The 23,219-nt window shown below is 51.3% G+C and overlaps 2 protein-coding genes across 2 annotated transcripts in view; both read right to left on the bottom strand.

Annotated features, from left to right (window-relative positions):
- The window catches only part of LOC141571772 (uncharacterized), a 120,376-nt gene extending 115,052 nt beyond the window's left edge, over positions 1–5,324 (bottom strand). Inside the window, exon 1 of the mRNA XM_074333906.1 lies at positions 5,056–5,324. Within this exon, the coding sequence (XP_074190007.1) occupies positions 5,056–5,324 (269 nt within the window). The remainder of the gene's footprint in view (positions 1–5,055) is intronic.
- A 3,239-nt stretch (positions 5,325–8,563) lies between these two features.
- Positions 8,564–15,715, bottom strand: OSR1 (odd-skipped related transcription factor 1). Its single transcript, XM_019754812.2, has 3 exons — positions 15,416–15,715; positions 10,263–10,959; positions 8,564–9,508 (listed from the first exon to the last, which is right to left on the bottom strand). Exons 2-3 carry the CDS (start codon positions 10,928–10,930, stop codon positions 9,373–9,375), a joined length of 804 nt encoding a protein of 267 aa, XP_019610371.1. The 5' UTR covers positions 10,931–10,959; positions 15,416–15,715; the 3' UTR covers positions 8,564–9,372.
- Positions 15,716–23,219: the final 7,504 nt, after the last annotated feature.

The following is a 23,219-nucleotide window of genomic DNA, read 5'->3' on the forward strand; positions in this document are numbered from 1 at the left end:
TCAGAATATCCAAATGCTTCCGCATATTTCCTAAACATGAGATTGATTTTCTAATTACAGCTATTTCGATCCCATGTATGTCTGCTACATAGGGCTGTAAACCATGCTCAGGGCTTCTACGGGTAACATAACGAGCTGCCTGATGACTAAAGAATCAGCGCATTCCAAGGAGAAACACAAATCTGGTTCTCACTCTGAACAAAAAGGAAGGTAGCCAACCCTGTCCATGAAGCCTGAAAACCTTTTTTACAGCTATCTCAGGCAGTTTGTTATGCTCTTTATTCTAAGACATTTCTTTTTTTTTTATTTTTTTTATTTTATTAAATTTATTGGGGTGACAATTGTTAGTAAAATTACATAGATTTCAGGTGTACAATTCTGTATTACATTTCTGAGACCAAAAGCAGCTGAAAAGCTGGGAGTCTTTGCAGACACTTTTTAAAGACTAAATAAAAAGCGGTGGACAGTCTTTAGCAAGTTTATTTACATTTATGGCACAAATTTAAATTTTTAATTTAAAAAGCTGTAGAAGTTAGAAGAGATAAGAATTTTTAGTCTAATTGGCAGGTAAAGAAATTGAGACCCTGAGATGCTACAGGTCTTGATGAAGGTGACCCAGCAAAGTTTAGCAATAAAACCTGTGCTGAGACAAATGTCTTCTGCTTCCTAGTTCCTTTTACCCAGGTTGTTTACTTAAGTCTGAAGTAAATGCTATGTTGTAAAGTACATATCTGGAAAAAGCAAGAACTGTTCCTCTCAATTTGTATGATGTCCATATTTAGCCTATATTCCAGCACCAGTCTAGGTCATAATAAATAATATTAACTGAAGAGAAGTTTTTGCTTTAATAGTTATTTCTCTTCCTGACCAAAGCAGCACTAAGGAATCTATAAGGTACAATTTTAGAAGAGAAAAAAAAAAAATCCTATCCCTTTAGGAAATACTTTGACAGTGAAGGAAACGAACCTAATATTTTATGAAATTTTGGATAGATTCCTGAAATTCCATTGCCAAAAATTTAATGAGGCTTAAAATTCTATGGACAAATTTATATTAAAAATTATAATCTGAAAACCAGACAAGGGAATAGGGTGAAAAAGAAAACCATGCACCCAGCCACCAGATACATCCAATTTTTTGCTTTTCATAAACAAAATAATAAGACTCAATGTTACTGGGTCAAAACTCAAGAGGTTACAGCTAGTCTAAAAATATCAGCTGTTCTTTTTTATCCACAGGGACCCTACATACCAACTTCTGAGAGTAGATAAAAGTTTTGTAACTTTATAGTAAAAGACCACTGCAGAACATTTTATGTCAAAACATAAAGTGACAATTTTGCACTATGAAATTCAAACCACCAGAGTACATTAGAGTGGCAACCCAGGATCACCTTAGAATAATAAGAGAAGTGATCCCAGGAAGTGGGAATTTGTGAAGAAATCTGTCACACAGTGCATATTTCTGTAAGGTCAATACTGATTCACTTACACAACAAGACAGAGATTCCATAAGCCATGGATTACCAATCAGCAAAGACCGAATGGAGAGGCTGGACTTCTGTCTTTGTCTGGCTTTTGAAAGCTGCGCCTCTCTGCCCTACCAGGTGTATCTAAGAAGACTGAGTAGGGAGCCAAACTTGTACCTTCACCCGGGGTAACAAGGCCATCCATCCACCCGCCAGTAAAAGCTGTATAGGAGCAACAAAAAGGGACCTCTCCCTGTCCCAGGCCTGCGAGGTGTCAGTGGAGGCCTAGTGGGAAGCCTGAATTCTCACCTCCACCAAGTAGTACTGCAGAACTCCTCTCCTCCCAGGGTGCTCAGGGAGGTGAAGTGGGGAGCCTGGACCTTCAGCCCCACATGGCAGTAGCAAAGCAGCACCTCCTTCTTCCTCGACCACAACAGCAAGTCAGAGGAGACGTCCTTAAACAGATTTAAATAAGATCCAGTCTCATAATACCAAAAATTTCAAAGGTACTAGTGGAAATCATATGTCAGACCAAGGACTGGGAAAATCTTAACTTGAAAGAGAAAAGACAATGAACAGACATCAACATCAAAATAACACGGATGTTGGAATTTTCAACAAGAATTTTAAAGCAGCCATCAAAAAAGTGTTTCAATACCAATTAGGAAAACTTGAACAACCAAAAGTAGAAAATCTCAGCAAGGAAAATGGAATATATGAAGAAAAGCCATATGGAAATATTAGAATTTTAAAAATACAATCAATGAAATTTTTAAATATCTCAACAGCAGAATAGAGGGGACATAGGAAAGAATCAGTGAACTGGAGGATAGAACAATAGAAATTACCTGAACTGAACAATAGAGAGAAAACAAACTGAAAAAATATAAATGAACAGAACCTCAAAAACTTGTGGGACTATAACAAAAGTTATAATATTTATGTCACTGGAGTCAAAAACTATAGGAGAGGGTGGGAAAACATATTTGGAAAAATTACAGCTGAACTTTTGTAAAATATGGAAAACAAATAATGGCAGAAAATTTTTCAATTATGGAAGAAATAAACCTATAAACCTATGGAAATCTATAAACCTATAGATTTAAAAATCTGAGAAAATCCCTAAAAGGGTAAACCCAAAGAAATCAATACCAAGAATCATCATAATCAAATCTTTGAAAATTAAAGAATTAAAGACAAAGAAAATGTCTTGATAGAAACAAGAGAAATCACAACGTACATGTAGAGGGAGAACAATTCAAATGACAGCAGATTTCTCATAAGAAACCATGGAAGTCAAAGGAAATAACATTTTTCAAGTGCTGAAAAGAAAGAACTGTCAACCCAAAATTCTGTACCTGGTGAAATTATCCTTCAGAAATGAAGGAGAAATAAAGACATTCCCAGATGAAGGAAAATTAAGAGAATTTTTCACCACCAGACCTACCCTAAAATAATGACTATTTTAAAAAGTTCTCCAAACAGAAAGGAAATGATAAAAGAAACTTGGAACATGAGGAAAGAAAGAATAATGGGAAAAGATGGGTCTTATGATACATAGATCCCTGTAACAGTTAACGATTCTTCTAGCTGCCCTACCCATGTTAGAGTGTCTCTGCTCATTATTTCAGGGCTGGCATCTCTCCACTGACAAAGCCATGCAGACTGTTCCTGATAGCTTAAGCACCACACCTGCACCAGTTCTTGGCCTCCTGCAGACCTACAGCTGTGTATGCTGTGAAATACTGAAGATCTCAACTTGAACTGCACAAAGATGCTCGACTCTTGACCCAGGTTAATAGGACATAAACCAACCTCCTAAGTAGATTTCATTATTTAAGGCAAGGCCCAAATTCTCTGGGAGCTCACATTCCCTCTCTGGTCCTTTGAGAGGTAAAAGATCTAACCATTCCTTCCCCAACTCCTCTAGCTTTCTTCCATGTCCTGGGTTAAGTTCCTCATCCCATGCCACCATCTACCTATAGGCTCCAAGTTGGACCCAACTCCTGCGAATCACAAAAAGCAATCCATCCTTGCTACTGTCACGACAAAACTTATATCACTAGCAAGGGAGTTCAATCAAACCAAACATTGAAAATAAATTGTTTTATACCTCCCCAGAGATGGTTGAGCTGCTAAGAGCCAGCTCAGTGTTTGGAAAAGAGAAACAAAACTCTCAACCCATTCATCCATCCATCCTACTTTTCTGGATTAGTCCTTCTATATCATTATCACTGGAACTGGAACAAGCATTGGCCAGGAAAAATGGCCAAGAATGTCAGCAGATAGCCAGGGCTGGGGTAGCTGGCTTGAGAGGAACATTCCTGCAATGTATCCATGTAATAGCACTGTTGGAGCTGTTTTTCTTTAGACTAGGACACCCTAGCGAAAGTCAAAGAAAGCACAATTCAAAGGAGATTATAGTAGGGAGATCCTTCTCTCTTCGGGCTGGTGTTTGCAGAATGAACCCCCACCCCCACCTCTGCAGTGGGGGTTGGGGGGACTAACATAAGGCCTCTGCTCCTGCTGCACACCTGCACCAGGTTGTTTTTGATTTTTTCTCCCTAGACATATGGCACAAAGGAGTAGTAAGTAAAGCACTTACATTTTGTCACCCGATTTCCTCTCTCAACCAAACATAATAATTTGTGAACGGATTAATCCGTCCAAAGGGAGTTTTTTAAAAAAGGCTTCTTTCAAGTTTTCCCAGAGGTTTCAAGAAGACCACCAGTCCAGGTGATACCCTGCTCCCATCCATTTCAAGATCCCTGGGTTATGTTAAAGGGAAGGTGAGGGGGAAGATTCTCCTAGGAATAAGGCTGTTTGGGAGCCAGGCGATTTCAGGATGCTGAGCGAGCATTTCTAATAATACTTTTTACGTGTCGCTTCATAAATGCCAAGGTTGTTCCGCAACACATTAGGGCGCAGTTTTTGGTTAAAGTAGTGAATGTGACTGAGAAAATATGTATGACTTTGACCTCTACATCAACTGAATGAGGTAGGTGGGAAGAGTATTATCCCCATCCCTGGAAGAAAACTGAGGCTCAGAAAAGCGCAGACTTGCCCAAAGCTTGTTACGTGGCAGGAAAAGCTAAAACGGGGTCTTCTGGGCCCTCCCCTCAAAGGAAACACCGCTTCTAATTCTTCCTCTGCCGCTGACATGAGGTTTGACCCCTACCTACTACTTCACGTCCGTAGTGAATTTTTCATCTGGAACATGTGCAAACTGGGCCCAATATCAGACTGACTCTAGCCGGGGCCCAGAAAACCGGGCTGAACCGGCGGGCGGTGTGGACGACCAAGCCCCGTGCCTGTAAGAGCTCCGCCCGCTGGGGGCGGAGACCTCGGCCTCGGAGACCCGGCCTGAAAACACGCGGGCCGCACTGGCCTTTCTAACCTAAGGCAGGGCCGACCGCACACCCCTGCCAGCTCCAATTCCAGGGAGCTCCGTCAGGCCACGGCTGCGCTGGATTTAAGATGGTATAGGGTCGCCAACCCTCATTAACCCAGAGCTGCCCTCTTCCTCGTCCTCATCTTTAGTGCTCACATACGCCGATGGCTGCATGCGCCCGCCGAGCCAGTGTTACCCTGAGTTTGTGACCCCTGAGAGCCGGACACAGAAATCGGCGGGCTCCGGGACACCGCCGCGGAACCGTGCGCTCCAGCGCCCGCTCCTCTGGGCCGGGAGTTCCTTCTGCGCCTGCGTGCGGAGCTTGCGCAGTGGGCGGGAAGGCTCCGGGTCTAGCAGGGCCAGGTGGGCGGGGAGAGTGTTCCCAGGCAGCTGATGCCCTAAAAGCCTGCGGGCAGGGACATCGGTCTCAGCCTCTAGATTCCGGAGGGCGACGCTGCCGGGCATCCTCCCTCACTCCGGGCTACTGCCAACGCTTCGGGTCTGCGGATCCTGTCCGTGGAAACAGGACATAGAGTCTTGGCGCCTCTATGGAGAGGATTCGAGGGGCGGGGCCGGGAAATGTGGGAGCCGTGGTGTCACTTCTCCAGATGGGGCCCTTCTGTGACTTCATAGAACTACATAAATGAGGAACTGCTGTAGACACAGCCAATCTCTGACTCTTGCCAGAGGCCTGTGTAACGTCACTGTGCCCGCGGGAGGATGTCGTGACGTCACAACGCCATGGTGCTCTGGGAAGTGGGATGGGACGCCTTTGAGCCAAGTCCCGGAACACGAAGATTCCGTCCGGGGAGGAGGTGTTTTATGTATATCACAGCTCCCACGGTCTCCGAGCTAAGATGTCTGTCCTCAAGGAGCCCTAGACCATCCCACTGCTTTCTCCCTCCTCCTCCCCAAGGTCCTATTCCAGCGTTAAATCCCTCGTCAACGAGGGGCGCAGGAAAACGTCGCTTCGTGCCCCCCAAACCCCTAGCTACATTGCGGAAGCAGAGGTGGCACCTGAACCTTTTCCTCCTAAGGCGAAGCCCCTGCGGGCGGTTCTTTCCCCGGGGCGCTCCTGCTCTCCGCCCCGAGCGGGCAGCCGGAAGCTCCAGGCTGCACTGGGGGTCTCTCGCGCCTTCTGTCCAGCAGAGAAGTCCAGCCAGTAGCTCCTCTGCCCCCACATGAACCGCAGGTCTAGCCCCTTTAGGAAGGGCTCCGGCTGAACTCCCGCGGGCCAGCGCCATCAGCCTCCTTTGCTCCTAAAAACCCGCTCAACACAGAAGTGGGGGATTACTTTCTAAGGGGTGTAGTGGGGGAAAGGCAGCACCTACAGAGTGGGCAGGCAAGAAAACCCATCCAATTTTTCTGACCCTCCGACTGCCTTTTTCGTGCGACCAGATGAGCAGGAAAAGGCCCCCATCTGCTAGGCCCCCTATAAGCACGTCGGCCGGGAATGATAGCCTGTGTGGGGTCTGGTGGCCCGCGGCCCCCCTGCCCCTTCCACTTGCCATTGCTGCTTCCGCACAATCTATGAAAGCACTGTCAGGAGTGTAGACCATAGAGAGCTATGCTGAGAAGTGGTTTCTGGATCCACCAGGATGAGAAATCGTCGGCAGAGGAGGCCAAGGCAGAGGCATTGCAAGTGGGCAGGAGGCCTCTGGGCAGCACCCTGCCCCACTCCCTACCGCCCCCTAAAAAACTGCGCTGGAAATCCACTCTTCCAAGAATGCACATTTGATATTGAAAGTCTCTTGGTTCCAGTGCCTCAGGGTGGATGGGTGGGGATTCCTAGCACCAGAAGTGCGGTGGGCCAGCAAGGAAAAACCTCCCCTCATTTCAGTCTTAGGATCTTTGAGGCCTTGGAAAACCGAGCTATATGTCCGGAGGGAGTGGGAGGTGGAGGAATGTGAGGGAGGAGGGGGCAACAGCAGTAGTCAATCCCCGTGAAAGATGGAACCCCAGAAAGAGCAACGGCGCGGGGCGGGTCTCTATCTCTGGCCCTCAGAGGTGCCCAAAGCTCTCCATAGGGACTCTGTGTGTGTGTGTGTGTGTGTGTGTGTGTGTGTGTGTGTGTGTGTGTGTACCCACGCACTCTCCTCGTTTTGGAGCAACCACGTTCCGAAACCTCACAGGACTAGTAAAGGAAACGAGGTGGCTCCGGCCGTCAGCCTTATGACAAGCCATGGCCAAGGGCAGGCAGTACCACGGCCTGCGCTGACTGGCCCCAAGCTATCGAAGCCCAAACCCACTGACTAACCCTCCGTCCATGCACTCGGAGGTCACAGTTCTCTGGGACCCGGGCTCCATTCTCTCCTGGAGCGCGTCCTTATGGACTGCGGTAGAAGAGGGATTGCTGTCTCGCCTGATTAGCCTAGATCCTACAGGCCGATGCAGACCTGGCAGTGCCTTGCCCCGTCATTCGCAGTGGGCCTTGGGATCAGTCAAGGAGATCTAGATGAGTGGCCGACAGGGGCTTCAGCGGAGATACTCGGGGTTATGGGCCGGACACTGTGAGATGCCCTCAGTCGCTGGCCAGTTCTCCATGCCTGTCCAGCAGGGGGCAGCGCGGTTCCGAACACTGAGGACAGGGCTCATCCGCGCTGGCCCAGCTGAGGCCACAGGGACAAGTTGGGTTCCGGAACCGCAGTTCTAGCCCGCACAGCGCCAGGAGGCGATCCCAGAGGCAGGGTTCGCGCAGTGGAAAGCTAGAGCGTTTTAACTCCGACAGCCCCGGCCCGCTTTCTCAGGCCACCGGACCCTACCTGAGGCTGGGCTTTGGGGTCCCTGTTGTTGCTGGGAAGCTCGGCCCGGCTGAGCGCTGGGCACCGAAGCCGGGGAGGCTGCGCTCAGTCTGGGAAAGGCCGCGGGCGTCCCCGCCTACGCCGCCCCGCGGTCAGGGAGCTGGAGCTAGGGGAGCCCCGCCCCGTTCCAGCAGGGGAGCCCCCGACGGCCTGGCCTCTAATTGTGGGAAAACTAGACGCCCCGGGGAAGGTTCAACTTGAGGAGGGAGGACTCAGATTTCTCCTAAACTTCCCGGGCCTCCCAGGGCGCCCGCCCCCGCCATTCCAGACAAGGCTTGAAAACTGTAGGAAATCTTCGCGGGCGTGGAGCAGTGCTGCGGGCAGTGGACAAGTCCCCATCCTGAGAATTCTTTCTGGGGAATCCTAAGGGAGGATGGGATATAGTTCTGGGGCTTTGGGGAGGCAGAGGTGATTAGGTATTTGCAGCCGGGTATTGGGGTCCCGAGGGACTAGTCTGAGGCTGTCTGTGAGGGTGCGTCCTTCCCACCCCGAAGCGTAACCAAGACGCCGGGGGGGGGCTATAGTTGGGGAGGTAGGTGATATTCTGTTCTCTTTAAAGACCCTAAGCGACACTGGCATCCGGAGATGTTGGGATTTCTCATGACCGCTCTACCCACCCGAGGCTCGGCTTCTTTGTAAACTGGAAGCCCTTTGGAGGCGAGGAGTGGGAAGATTGAGACCCTAAGACCGAAGTGGAAGAGAAAAGTCACAAAACAAATATGGAGTCCGAGGTAGACCAACACCAGGAGAAAGGGCTTTCTCCACCTATCCCAACCCTATCACCCCAATAAGGCGGAGGTTCGGGAGTGCGACAGACTGGAGTCAGCAGAGAAAACCTGCTCCTCTCAAAGAAAGGAGCCGCCCAGTTTCCTACGTTTGGGAGGGAAATTACCCATCTTGCAATGCCTGTAAAATAACCGTTTATTTCATATTTTAAAAAACTCCAGTGATAAATGTCCGTTACCGATGGTCAGCATAAAGTGCCAATCGCAATACAACGCCCTGCTCCTAGCCGGCTGCTCGTTCACGGTGACAGGCGACGGAGCGGGGGGCCGGAGGCCGGGCCCCCTCCAGCCTCAGGGCCCGCGGCCCCCGCCCCGCCGACCGAGTCGGGGAGCCCACGGCCGGCTGCGCGACCGGAGCTGGGAGCCGGAGCTGCCGAGCCCCGCACTCGGTCCCGGGGCCGGGTGGCTGAAGCAGATACAAGGGATTACACTTTTGCAGGCTCCCGCGGGTGGAGATGGGCGGGAGGAGGGGCTGGAAGCTGTGAGCTCAGAACTTCTTTTCCTCTCCCCACTCTCTCCGCAGTCAGAGTTACAAGCTTATATGGTCAAAGAAAAAAAAATAATAAAGAGGACGTATAAAATAACAATAGAAAAAGTAATACTTCTGGGAGAGGCGCCGCTGCGACTCCTCGGAGCTTTCGTTCTTTTTTTTTTCTTTTTTAAATGCAGTTTCCCTTCCGCCACGTGAGTACCGCCTTTTGGCCAAGAGTTTAGCCGCGTCCTGGGGGAACCGCCCGGGCGGCCCGGGTCACAGCTCCGGGTGGGGCTCTGGAGTTCCGCGTGCGTCCGGGACCCAGGGGACATTGTTTGGGACGGGGGAAAGTCCGGGAGCCCCTCCCGCTGCCCGCTAGAGTCGCCTTCCGGCTTCTGATCCCTCTGGAGGAGGGAACGGCGCGACCCAGGGTCCCGGTGACCTGCAGGCTCTATTTAGCATTTGATCTTGGAGGTTTTGAGCTCCTTCACCTGTGAGTGTAGTGTCTTGTGGACAGCGAGAGTCCTGGACTGGCAGAATCCTTTCCCGCACTCTTGACACTTGAAAGGCTTTTCTTTGGAGTGAATATATCTGAAGGCAAAAACAGAGAATTAATCCTTGCAAAATGATGCAGAGTTATAACAGTTGCCCAAGATCCCCTACTCAGGAGGGGCCAGCACGGTGCTTGCCCTCAAAAGAAAGGGTTTTGTGGGGTACCTAGTGTGGAGCAGGCAAAATGCCAAATTTGTGGATGGCTAGGTAGGTGAAGGAGGAGCTTGGGCGATCTCTGATCTATAAATCTCTGCTCCAACCATCTGCCTTCCTCGGGAGGGGCCAGCACGGCCTTTTTTTAAGGCCTGGGTCAACACTGACGGGGAATTAGGGGACATGGGGTAGGGCAATTTGCTGGAGCTGCACTGTCCAGGATGGTACCACTAACCACCTGCGGTTAAAATTAAATACAACTAAAAAGTGAGTTTGTCAATCACACTCCTTTCACATTTCAAGTGCTGAATGTATCACGTGTCACTCCCCATCATCGCAGAAACTTCTATTGGACAGTGCTGAGGATGGAGGAAGGGGTGCGGAAGCTAGGCGTGCTCCTGTGGAGTTCATGGAGACCTGACTTAGTCTTAGGTCCTATTCATCCCTTGTTCTCTCCACCTATGCTCCAAGATCTCATCCCGGAGCATTATATGGTTTCCTTCTCGATTTTAGGGAATTTCCGGAAGCTGGGGAGGCTTGGAGCTGATAGGGGGTCTCAGGGACTTCCTTACTAGGGAGGAGGATGGTGAGGACAGAAGCAGACTGCCAACTCCTTCTAGGGCCACCTGCAGTGCCGCACCTGTGGTCTCGTAGGTGGTCTTGCCTCCGGAAGGCTTTGTGGCAGATGTCACAGGTGTAGGGCCGCTCGTCGGTGTGCGTCCGCTCATGGATAAGTAGGTTGTAGGACTTTGTGAAGTGGCGGCCACAGAACTTGCAGACGAACTCCTTCTTGGTCTTGGAAGGTAGGCGTCCTCTCGTGGGTTTCTTTTCTGGGGATAGCTTGGTCACATCCAGGAGGGCTCCCAGTCCACCAGCTGGGGAGCCGGGGCCCTCCCCCCGACCAAGCTTGGACGGATCTTCTTGCGTGGCGGCCAAGGCCAGGTTGGCAAAATCAAAGCGTGGCTTGGTCTTGAGAGCTGCTGGGCCGCTGCCCCCAGCGGTGATCTCGGGCTTGGGCTGAATGACATGGGGGAACCAGGGAAAGGCAGGCAGCTGGAAGCGCGCGTCCACTAGGTTGGACATGGCTCCCGGCACTTTGGAGAAAGAGGATCGTGGCAAGTGCATGGCCGGGTAGCCCAGCGTCCACTGGTGCAGGTGCACAGCGTGCAGCGCACTGAAACCATACAGGTTGGGCAGGTGGTCCGAGGGCACCGTGGGCAGGCCGTTCACTGCCTGAAGGAAGGAGTAGTTGGTGAGCTGCAGGGATGGATGGATGGGCACTGGTGCTGGCAAGGTTTTGCTGCCCATTGTGGTAGTTGTGGGTTCTCAATCTGGATCTGTGAAGAAACGAAGGGAATGTGGAGAGGAAAACAGAAGTTCAGGGGAGATCATCCTTCTGAATTCCAGCCCAGCCACACCCTTTCTGTCCCCCAGGGCAGGACTTGGGAGCCCTAAGACACCACTGCGGGAATACAACGACCTCAAAGAAAAGACAGGAACCCTCCTCTCTGACCTGAGGGCTTCCTCCAAGTGGTCTCTGGCAGATACAGAAACCAGCCAGTAACTAAATCCAATGCAATGCAACCAACTTAAATGACAGACTATGGTGTACTTAACACAGAAAGGCAGAAGCACAGGGAAACTTTCATCCATGTAAGCCTGAGTCAACACAGAATTACACTCTCCTGCAAAGATAACAGGAACTCAGAAGCACACTTACATCTTCATCAGCAGAGAAACAAACACAGAAATGCACATTGACAGATTCACACATTCTGAAGCGGAGTTGATAACAGGGTGCAAAGATAAAGTGGGAAATCCAGTGCTCTACTACATAACAAAGGGAACAATACACACACATATATTTACATGGGGTCACATAGCACCCACGAAGAGCCTCACAGACAGACAGTACACAAACTCACACAAATCCGCTCCTAGCTCCTGGCATTAAGATCTACTACCTGACCTTCCACTTGGCCTCTAGAAGCCTGTCATCTTTCTCCTCAACTTTGACCACAGATTTGCTTTTCTGCCTCACTACTAATGAGCCCTATTGACACTGCCTTCTCTGCAGCTGCTTGTGGACTGACTTGCTACCATAGTGCTTGGGGATCACCTTGTTTCAGCAAGGACACTGACACCCCTGTTCCTTAACTCAGTGAAACATCTGCAGTTGCATGCAAGGGGGCTTCGGTACCCTCCATGCCCCATACAAAAGGGGGCAGGGTCTTTGGGCTCTCAGGGTGTGTGTGTGTGTGTGTGTGTGTGTGTGTGTGTGTGTGTGGTGAGCCTTGGGCAGGTGGGTATGCCTATAGGTGAGAAAGAGCACTGAGGCCGCCTCAGCTGCTATGATCTAGGCATCCTCCAACTGCAAGGCCAGTGAGCTTAAGCAAGGCTGGAGGGAAGCTGTGCTGAAGTGACCAACAGGCTGTCATCTCTTGGCCTTCTTGGTCAGTCTCCAGCCTCCATGGACAGGTCTGTGCTCTGCAGGGAAGCCTTTATCTCTGTCCCTCCAGACACTTAGGTCTGTCTAGTGGAGGCAAAACAAACGGAGAATGAACGCGGAAAGTACACAGGGGCTTTGGGCTACGTAAGTGCTGAACTCCCTCTTCTCTAGGCTCTGAACTGAGGGCTACTCAAAAAGTCATTGTGGGAGTAGGGTGCTTGGGACACCCTGCTCCTTTGCCCCTCTCAATCCTCTGCCGCCTACTTCTTCCTTTACCCCTTCTTCCGCCTCTTCTCTTCCTCAGATCTCTCCTCCAACCGGCAGTAAGTCCCCTTCGGTGGGATGTCAGGACACTGCGCTGCTCTCGTTCACACAACACACTGACACCTACACAGGCAGCTTCCCCAGCCTAGCTTACCCTCAGCCCAGGCCAGCAATGCTGTGGCCTAGACTCAGCTGCCTTTCCGTACAGCGAAGCCTTTAATGAGAGGAAAGTGTCGCACTCGTTGTCGCGAGGAGTGAGCACAATCTTGACCCAGGAACCCTTTCCCCTGGAGGTCACTCGCTGTGTGTAGGGCCATTCTGCTGGGGGTGGGGAGGAGGGCAAAACACCCAGAGCCGGCAAAGATTTGCTTGCGCCGGTTAAATTAGCAATCGAATGAAAACCTAGTCTGCCTGCAGCAATTAATTCAGCCGTAGGGTTGGGGGAGGCATGAATCTGTGGTGCTCGTGCCTCTGGAGCGTGAGCGCTGGCCGCGCGGGCAGAGCTAAGGCCTCCGCACCAATCTGCTCTGCTGCTAGGAGCACGGGTCGCGCCGAGGACAAACCAAGATCATCCTATAGGGCTGAGACACGGCGAAGCAAAATAGGAATTGGACCAGAAACAAAGCAGGGGCCGGTTGAGATTGGGGAGGTGGGAAGGAGGAAGAAGACTCGCCAACTTCAAAGGTCCGCCCGGACTTAGGCGAGGTGAGCGCTCTTTGATTTGCTCTCACCTCTTCTCCCTCTCCAGGCGCTGGAAATCAGATCCTTATCTCCGGCTCCCCAGGGCCCGCCGGGCGCCGCCGGGGCCTCCGCTCCCTTCTCTTGGTGCTTGGCCTACCCTCGGCCAGGCGAGCGGTGGTGGTGGTAGGACTCTGCACGCGGGCCCGAGCCCGCTCCGTGCCGGTGTGGGAGAACCCATCAGCCTGGCGTACTAAGCTGGCCTTTCCTCGCCTACCTGCTCCCAGGAGCGAAGACCTGGGGCTTGGTGGGAGGAGGGGGTGCGCTCGCAGCCACCACAGCTCTGGAGAGCCAACCTCTCCCGGCTATCTGCCGGATCTTGTTTTCCCCAACACTCAATTTATTTTCCTCAGCGGCGCAGCCAATTTCTTATTTTCTGCCGCATTCCGAGGCCAGGGCTCCTCAGACTCTCGCCAACGACTTTCCCGGGGACGAAATTCGTTCGAAACGTGGCTCTTTACACTAGTACCAAGAATGGGCCGAATGCACGATCCGGGTTCAAGCGGTCAGCTAAGAGAAAAACACAGCCTCACACTCGCTCACCGCCGGGAAGGATGAGCTCGGGTAGCCCTGACCCCGAAACCTCAGTGTGAACGCTTTAGGTATTTAAATACGAGAGGGAACACCTCTTCCCAAGCGAGGCAACCACTCTGCGAGGAGTTTGGGCCTCCGGACCTGGGAGGTGCGGCAAAGGGTCCCCACTATGCGCAGCAAATGCAGTTCGCGCTTGGAAGCCCGAGTCCCTCGCGCGGTGGAGCGCCATTCCCGGGTCTGCAGCCAGACCAATACCGGGCATTAATGAAGTGTGCCGAGTCTATTAAAGTGGTTTATTCGGGGCTAATTGAGCGTGAGCGAGTTAACTGCTTGCATTAATGAGGACGGAGCGAGCTCCACGAGCTTGTGCCTGGAGGAACCCAGCAGTAGCCTCAGAAAAACCATCCTTGACATCGAATCCCCAACACAAGTGACAGGCGACCGAACTCCAGGCGAAGAATTGACCAGCACAAGCTACTTCTGTTGAATTTCCCCAACGAACGAGATCGAACGAACCCTTTAGCTAGGCGGCCATCCCTCTGCATTTTAACGCCCTTTGCATCCTTAGCGATCTGCTCCCCAATCTTAATGAAACCGCAAGTACCTCCAGAAGCCTCAGATAGAACAACTACCCACTAATCTCCCCCCACCCTTACCCTCCCGTCCCTACCAACCCTCCTCTTTTCTAGGAGGCTGAAAACCTGGGGAACTAACTAGCCTTGCACGTGGTTTCTGTTCCCAAGGGTCAGCCCGCAGCTTAGACCCTGTGAAATTTACCAAATTGTGGCAACAAAGAAACCCTCGTAGCTACTTTACTCTCTGAGAGCTTACCCCGCTACTGCCCAGAGCTGCTGAAAAAGTACTGGATGTGGGTTTCCATCCTTCTTATCAGGGACATTTCTGGGGAGAAATTAGCTCAGGAGGCAACACCTCACCTCTTTCCCTCTCTCCTCTGGCTTCCACCTCTCCTGAAGGCTAGGTTAGGGGACAGTCAAAGGATCAAAGGAATCCTTCCCTTCCAAGCCCTAACCTGGAGACACCCGCGGCTCCACAGTGTTTCAGCTAATGTGCCGTGCGGGTCTCGAATTGGAAAGTAGTGCTCGCGCCCCTGCATGCACCCGGACAGTGGCGGGTTACCCTCCAGGCCTTGATCACACAGAGCAATCATCCCATAGAGAACACACCAAGTCAGCGCAAGTGCGAGGCGGGGTCAGTCTCCCGGCCCCGCGCTCCCTGGTCCAGCCCGCATCATACCTGAACGCAACTCTGCAAAAGATAAATTCGCATTAAAGCGCGACCCGGGAGGGGCATGCACCTGTCCCAGGCGCAGTCGGCTGCAGCCTTGGCCATCCATCCACTCTCTCTTCCTTCTTCATCAGCTAAGGTAGGTCACGCTGAGCTAGGCGCGCATCTCGGGAAAGTTTGTGCCCGCTGAAGTTGCTTCGGTTTCGTAGAGGGGGCCCACAGGCTGACTCCCTAAGTTTGTGGCACCTCGCCCCAGATTCCGCGGAGCCTGGCCCCCGAGTGGGGTGTGGGGAGCAGTAATGGAAGCCCGCCCTCTCATTCCCCGGAGGTCAGAGGCCGAGGACCCCGCGCGGGAAGTCCCTGAGCCAGACCCCCTCCCCCCCAACCACTCTGGGCTACAGCGGTTCTAACTTTCACAAAGGTCCTGCAGCTTTTCGTTTGGCAAGAGAAGTTTCCTTCTGGGACACTGATAGAGAAGGGACACTCGCCACGCTGTGACAGGGAGCCCGGGAGTCCTGCCTGCATTCCCCTGGTCGTGCCGGGGTTCCCAGGGTTGCAGTTACCTTGTTCCACGGCGGTCCCGGGGCTGAGCGCGTCTCTGAGGCTCCCTCTGCGGGGGACCCGGGAAGCCAGAGGCGCTGGATTCCACAGGCACCCCCGGAGCTCTAGAGTCCTGGCCCCTCTCCGGCTGCGGGGACTCCCAGCGCGCGACAGGCGGGAAGCGCTCAGCAGCCCCGGAGTCCTGCCCGCCCGGGATGGCGAACCTTGCTCGCGGCTCCCTGGTTGGGTCTGAACCCAGAGCGGCTGAGAACGTGCTGGGGAGAGACCGAGCTTGGACTCACTCATCCCTTTGCACCGAGCCGCCTACTTATTTTAATCCACCACCCTCCCTCCTCCTCCCTCCCTCCTCCCCTTGCCTCGGGATTCCACTCCTCCTCCCCCTGCCCCCCAACCGTTTTTTTGCCCTGCGCCTGCGCACTGAGAAAGAAAGTTTTGCTGACCCCGGCAGCCGACTTTGGCAGCTGCGCACGCTTAGCCCTGGCCTCCCAGGACTTGCGTCCCTAGCTCTTCAGTGCCGTGCGACCCCGTCTGTGCTGCTAGGCCCACCAGGGCACCCTTAGCGCGCTAAAAGAAACAGCCCCTAGCCGAAGAGAGGAGGGTCTCCTCGCGTTTCGATCCTGTTCCTGCGCGCCTAGGACACAGCCTGTGCGGAGTGGAGATGGGGTGGGTGGTGGGTGGGGGGCGATCGCACTGGGATCTGCGCGCCACAGCTTGGGCTCCTGTATACTTTGGCCCTGGCAGAGTCGCCTCTTCTCCCAGAATCTCTTCCTGGAGGCAACGGGCCCTGGGTGTGGAGCAGGTCCCGGACGTTCACGAGTACTCAGTGCGAGGGCGGTAACACACCCGCATGCCCATGGCTGACCCCAGACCCTGGGGTACGGAGTTTAGTAGAAAGATCAGAGGCAGAGGGTGGGGAAAGGAGGTAAAGAAAGTTATTTTCCTGGGACCCAGAACCTTCTGGGATTCCACCCTAATGAGCAGTTGCACCCTCTAATCACATATTCATTTGTTTTGGAAGGATGGATGGGAGTTTGGAGAGCCGCTCAGGCATGTGAGGCGAGCTGCAAAGTTCGTTGGCTCTGGAACCTCTAAGTCCAAGGAGCTGGTTCAGGTAGAATTCGGGACCTAAGAGGGGTCAGGGTCCTGGCTGCGAGAAATTGTCTTCACTGCCTTAGGGAGAGTGCCAGTACTAGCCACCTGACTGCTCAATTCTCCGCGCTGACCTTCAGCTGACCCCAGCCCCGACCCCTCCCTGCTACACCTCTGGAACACCCAGTCCAGAGTTCAGAAACGGACGCTGGTTGCAGGGGGTGCGGGGGTCGGTGGGGGGATGTTGGGTGAATCCACATGCACACACTGCACTCCTCGTTTGCACGGAGATTGCTGCTGAGTGGCCCTTCCTGGCATTAGTGGGTCTCCAACATATTAGCATATTGGAATTGTGTCTCTGGAGACGAGCTGCCACTATGTTGAGCTTTGGTTTACCTGTCCGCTCTGAGACGTTTCTTTAGGGTGCTGTTCCCAGACCTCGGCAAATGATAGTGGAAATGCCCCCAAAGGCGAAGTTGGAGGAGACCCTAGTCTTACCTGTAGGCCTTCAGAACAGAACCTGCCATCCAGCCCCTAGTAATTTTGCCTTGGGCAGGAGAAGGAGGAAGTCTTTGCACCAAGGGATTGCAACTCACCCCTGCTACAGGTTAATGCCGGAGCAGAGGGGCCCACATAAGTTTGCAGCTGGAATCCTAGCAGCTGCCAATAAGGAGCGACATTCTGGCCAAGATGAGGCCCCTTGGGAGCAGAAGGGAGCTGAGATCACCCCCTTCCTTGAGATTGCAAGGCAGCCAGTTCCAAGACCAAAGGAAGGCCTGGAGGGAAAGTCCAGCAGGGCATTTCTGGATTGTGCTGGCTTCCACCTGGAGCAGGGGAATTTGGGTGTACCAGTCTCAGGCTCTCCTGGGAGACAAAGCTCAGGTAACTTCCCTTACCAGCAGCAAAAGAATCCAAGAGACATCTCCACCATGGGGCACCTGACTGTCCAGACTGATTAAGAGATGTCCCCTAGGGAGAAGACATTCAGGCCAGATGGAGCCTCCTGGGGTATACAAATCCCATCTCCTGCTCAAAATTCCACACGAGGGAACTGTGCTTCCTTCACCTTTCCACTTGGCTTTTTCTTCTGTATCAGGGCCTGTGGCCAACATGCCTCAAGGATGTCTAGAAAACTGCAAGTAGTAGGATACCTAAAGAACTATTGGAAAGAGAGTCTTTAGGGATCCTAAAGAAAAGACCATGCAACCTGGTTATTTAATATGGTTCTTGCCAGATTATCTTGGAAAATTGATCCTGACTCAGGCCAAATCCTGGAACTTAGCTCGCGTGGGACAGGATGGGGAAGCAATGTTGGAGCTGGCCCCTCACTGGCCAGCATCTCAGGCTTTGCTTCCCAGAGGAGTCCTGGCTCCCTTGTCCGGAGCTGGTCATCGGGGTAGGTAGGACACTACAAGGTGAGCCTGTTTCTGACACCCGACTTTCACGTGGCTCCTCTTAGGTCTCCTGACAATGCAGAATCCCAGAAATCCTGGATAACGAAATTCAAGGTTTGCTAATTGTGAAAGAGTTCTCCATCCCAATCCAAGCTACCTAAGGGGTGACCCCAAAACCATGGCCTCAGTGTCCACTGGAGGCCAACCAGATTCTGGTTCCTGGGGTGGGCGGGAGGAAGCCAGGAAACTGAGAACCCCTCTGCGGCTCTATTTAAGAGGGAACAACAGTGGGGGAAACCTCCCCCACCTATTTAAGAGAAGTTAATCAGATGCTAAGCAAGGTCTAGATCGAAGGCAGCACAGCTCCTGGACCGCAGCTTGGATAGATTGAACAGGAGGGGACCCTGAACGCCTAAAGTCTACCAGAATAATTTTTAGTGAAGTCCTTTTGGTTTAGGATTCTCAAGGACGTCAGGTTTCGAATTTTATAAATGTCCTCCGTAACCCGGACCCAACAGTCCTATGGCCACGGAGCCCAGTGTAGGTGGCGAAACTTCTGTCTGGACGCCCATCTGATTCTTGAGCGGCCGGCGCACTCCGCCACACGCGGCTACAGCCACTACTGAAGCTGTGCCTGCGGGCTCCAGCCCACGACTAGATCTGGCGCAAACTCTGCCAGGCTCCTTTTAGCTCTCCTGCCCACCGCCTGCGGGGCGCAACGGTCGCGCCGGAGGGGTCCCAGCCTCGGCTAGGATGGAACAGCCGAGCAGCCGAACAGCCTTTGGGGAAGGGTCCTCACCAGGCCTCCGGTTACGCCTCCCCACCCCCAGTGAGGGTGATGTCCGGCAGCGAGCGATGCCCCGCGGGCGTGAGCCTCCCGGTCACTCACCACACTGCATCCAGTCCCAAAGCAAGCCCTCACTACGGCATTTTCCTGGGCACACTTTGGGTGGTGACAGCTTCTGCTGGTCTCCCCGCCCCAACCCCAGCCCCTCTACCGACTTCTGCTGGCTGGGAAGCAAAAGTGTCCCAGCCTGTCTTTGGAGTGAAAATTGAGCAGCTTCCAGAAAATTAACTAGAACGTGGCCTATATTTCTTTGGGGTCTTGTGGACTGAAAATGAACTCACCTCTCCTCACTCTCTAGTCACACAAAAATGACTTTTCTTTTTTTAAAAAAAGGAGTTTACTTAGCATTTGCAAGTTTTTACCTCCAACGCAAGCTTTCCTGCAACTGCATTGCGGACAATTGGGGGTCTGCTCATTAGAAACTCCCCCCCCCCTTAGGCATGTACAGAGGTTTCAAATAACCGGGAGATTTAGGTATCCCTCTGTAATCATTTAGATGATGGATTGTAATGGCTCAATAGTTCCTCTGGAACCATTACGATCAATCAGGTCAAAATCCAGCTTTGGGGAAAAGTTTTTAAGCACGGGAGGTAGGTAACACCATATGCACACGCACACTTGTGCAGATAACACTCTCTGATAACGTACAAGCAACTCCAGGGTCTTAGGAGAATAAATCCCAGGTAAACGCAAGAGCGGGTGTTTATTGTGACAGCGAGAGACAAGTTACAGTATCAAAACTGAAAGGGAAAGTGAACTGTTTTTCCAGGCAGTTCCCGTTTCGTAAGTTCTTTATGAGCACATAAGTATCTTGAAACTATTTGTCACCTTACTAAATGTAACCATACACACGTACACGCTCGCCTCTACGCTTGGTTTATAAGAACTGTATGAAGCACGAATATGCATGTCGGACTGCGTGAACTCTGGGCATACTATCATCGGTAAAATGAAATGTTAATGTCTTATGTCGTGAGGATCAAATGTAAAATGTGTGTAAAAGGAATTTTTACTTTTTGTACAAATATGACTTGTCAGAATTATTTTCGACACATAGCAGATCTGTGTTCTAAGATTATTGAACTTTACCTCTATCCAAAGGTGAAAATAAATGTGTTAGAAACGACGCAGTGTGTAATCAAATTGAGAACGATGAAGAAAAGTCATTTTAACTGAGTTGTGCATAGTTAGGGTGAAACTCTGCGGATAGAACCTTACCACATCCGCGGCATTCTGTTCTTGAAAGGGCTACATCGGCGGCAGTCAGCGCTGGAAAAATGAACGTTCGCGGTAATTAAACATTTCCAGACACTGGAGGGTTATTATCTGCACAGCGATTTCCGGCGAGAGGATTCTGGAGCAAGTCTGGCTGCGAAGTGTGATGGAGAAATTCGAGGACGCAATCCTAAAGAAAACGCGCCACCTGCTGGTGAGCAAGCGACATCTCCCGGTGCCCCTTCCTCGAAAAGTCTCAAATCCAGTTACCCTATTTCATTTTACCTGAGTGTTGTTTTTTTAAAAAAACTTCCTTTTCTAAGTTACGCAATTCGCCTTTACTTGTGTAAAACGACGCACACTCTTACCCTTCCAAAGAGCAAACAAAAAAGGAATTCCGTTTTGCCTTGGGGTTTCTGTTTTCCCTGCTCCAAACGAGATTTGTGAGTTTTTTCCTTTTTTTTTTTTTTTCTTTTTTAAACCCGATATTCTTAGCAACGATCTACCATCATTAGTTTCTGGTCCTGGGAATAAGAATGAGCCAGGATCTAATGTGAAACTTTCCTGCATTCTCTGAGCTGAATTGGAGCTGCCTTCCAGGTTTCTAACTCCCGAGGTGAAGGGACCAGGCTCTTGCGCGTACTCCCTCCCTCCCTCCCTCCCAGTTTTGCGCTAATCTGTACCTGGCCCCTCGACGGATTCCGATTTGGCTTTCTGAAGAACTGCAGGAATGGAGGGAGTTTTTCCCTCTGAATAGGTTTGCCTGAAACACGTGATACTTCCTACCCTCCTTTCTCCCAGGCCTTTAGATTTCAGGTCCTTTGCTGCTTGCTTTCCTCTAAGTCCCAACCCCGACCGACATTTTAGCTGGATGCTCTCTTCTCCTTGGCTTCCAAGCTGCATATTTTTAAATTTATTTTTTATGGAGATGTAATTCACCTATAACATTGTGTAAGTTCAAGGTGTACAACGAGCTAGTTTGATACATTTATGTATTGCAATATGATTACCGCCATAACGCAAACACCTTCACTTCTTATAAGCATAGTTTCTTTCTTCGTGGTGAGAGCACTAAACTTTAGTCTCCTCACAACCTTGAAGTTTTTGACACAGTTGTTGACTCTGATCACCCTGCTGTGCCTTAGAGCTCCAGGACTTACCTGCTTATCTGTTAGTTGCAAGTTTTACCCTTAACCAACATCTGCCCAATCTCCCCACCCCAGCTCCTGGCAACCACAATTTTACTCTCTGTTTTGATGGGTTGGGCAAAGCTGTATCTCTGATGTTCTCTTTCCCTTATTATCAAAGCTCTGGTTTTCTGGATAGGAACTGGAAGAGAGATGCCCTAGGAGTACACCTGTTATAACTGCTCTTTGTTCTGTCCTCTGCCTGCAGAAGACAACAGGGTATAGGAGATCCTCAGGAGTTTCAGCTGGGCTGCTCTCACAGGCCTCTATCCACCTTCTTTACAACACTGCTTGCAGGCACTCGGAAAGTGTAGAGCTGAAATTGCACAATTTCTAATAAGGAAGAAAACAGAGGCTGAGATTGCTTCCAGCCACAGTGTACTGACCAAGTGCCTGGGCAAAGTGTCATTTTTTCTCAGGTTTTCCAAGAGCAATGGTTAGCTCTTACACCAGTCTTTGGTGCAAAGGCCTGAGACACAGGCAGAGAAAAGCAGTGAGGGACCCAGGGAAAGACAGGCTCCATGTGCCCCTGGTCCAGGCTGGTAGAGGAAGCTCTGCTCACCAGACACCCATCACTCTCTTTGCTCCAGGAAGAGGTAGGGTCTCCTCGTTACTATCCTGAGCTTGCAAAGAAGGGTGGAAAGGGAAGGGGCCTGACATAGACATTCCTGAGGACCACTAAGGATCCCTAAGTGATGTGAGCTGCGAGGTACCTCACCTTGAGGCATGAATAATGATACTGACTGCCTACATGGAAGGAGATCAGGGGTGCCTGCATCTTTAGTTTATAGCAGGGGGGCTTCCTGAGTTCAGACTGTCACACTGAGGAAGTTCTGGGTCCCCAAAGTGGTGGCTCATCTCAGAAAGAAGCGACTGCCCCTGAGAACTTGGAAGACATCCTGATACGGCTCAGATATATGGTTTTCCTCCACCAGGTGCCACTGAAACCCAAGCCCTGACTTTGGGGAGGTGTGGGGCAGAGTGAGAGATTGGAATGGAGAATGTTCCATAATATTTGCCCCTTGGGCAAATCCAGGGTGACCCGCCCAGCCGGTGGAGGACCACCCCCTCTGCTAGAACAACCCTGCATTCTGATTTCTGCGAAGCTAGGCTCTGGAGAAGGAGTGGTATTTGTGGATCTGAGGCCCATCATAAAGCAATGGCATATTTGCACAGAGCAGGAAGCCACACTTCCTGTCTTGTCCACTGTAAGGGCCAAGCACCCTTCTGCCACGGTCCAGGCGGATGTGGTGTGTGCACTTAGACGCCAGCTCCTACCATAGCTCCCTTTATTCCCAGGTGACTCCAGGCAAATCTGTTTGCCCATCATGCCTCCAGTTCTGTACACAAGAACCTTTCCTCTGCGAAGCACTTGCTGAAACACTTTCAGCAAGTCCAAATTACGAAAAAGGGAAATATATTAGCATATGATTTTTCACTTCAAAACGACTAATGGTTGGGTTCTTTCAGTATATTTAGGTATTAGTTTGCATATCACATGTCAACAATAAGGAAATGAAGAGAAAACGTAAAACTAAAGTGTTAGTATTGATGTATTTCAGATAAAGAATTTCTAGAATTGTGACTTGATTTGCCAAAACATGTAGTCTGTACAAACACATCAGAAGATTTATCTAACAAAGGATAAGCCATGTATTGCCGTGGGGCTTGCTCTTTCTTAAATTTCTGAGAAGATAGCCAGCGGGCACTGCAAAAGGCCGCGAGGTCCCTAGGAATGGAAAATGCTGGGCTCTCAATGCACACGGCCCTGCACAGGCTGCAGCAGGAGGCCCAGCACAGAGCATTTCAGACTTCACCAACTTGGTGCAGGGCCGCCCCCTGAGGAAAGAAAGGGAGCACCAGACAGATATCACCCAGCTCAGCCTAACAGCTGGCCAGGCAGCCAGTTCTTGCTGCGGTGGTAACCAGGTGGTAACCAACCGTTCATGTGCTAATGGTTTAAGAAAAGGCACTTTTCAAAAGCCCTGGGCCACAGAGTCACTCTGAAAGTTTGTCACAATGCAGATTCTTAGGCCCCATCCTCAGAGTTTCTGATTATTTAGGAGCCTGCAGT

This window comes from Rhinolophus sinicus, linkage group LG05 (assembly GCF_036562045.2).
Source record: "Rhinolophus sinicus isolate RSC01 linkage group LG05, ASM3656204v1, whole genome shotgun sequence".
NCBI classification, from domain to species: Eukaryota; Metazoa; Chordata; class Mammalia; order Chiroptera; family Rhinolophidae; genus Rhinolophus; species Rhinolophus sinicus.

Excerpts from the sequence above, each read along its gene's own strand:
- OSR1 (XM_019754812.2), bottom strand. The coding sequence starts at position 10,930 with ATGGGCAGCAAAACCTTGCCAGCACCAGTGCCCATCCATCCATCCCTG. Across the intron at positions 9,509-10,262 it reads GACCACCTACGAGACCACAG|ATATATTCACTCCAAAGAAA; the intron begins GTGCGGCACTGC and ends TTTTGCCTTCAG.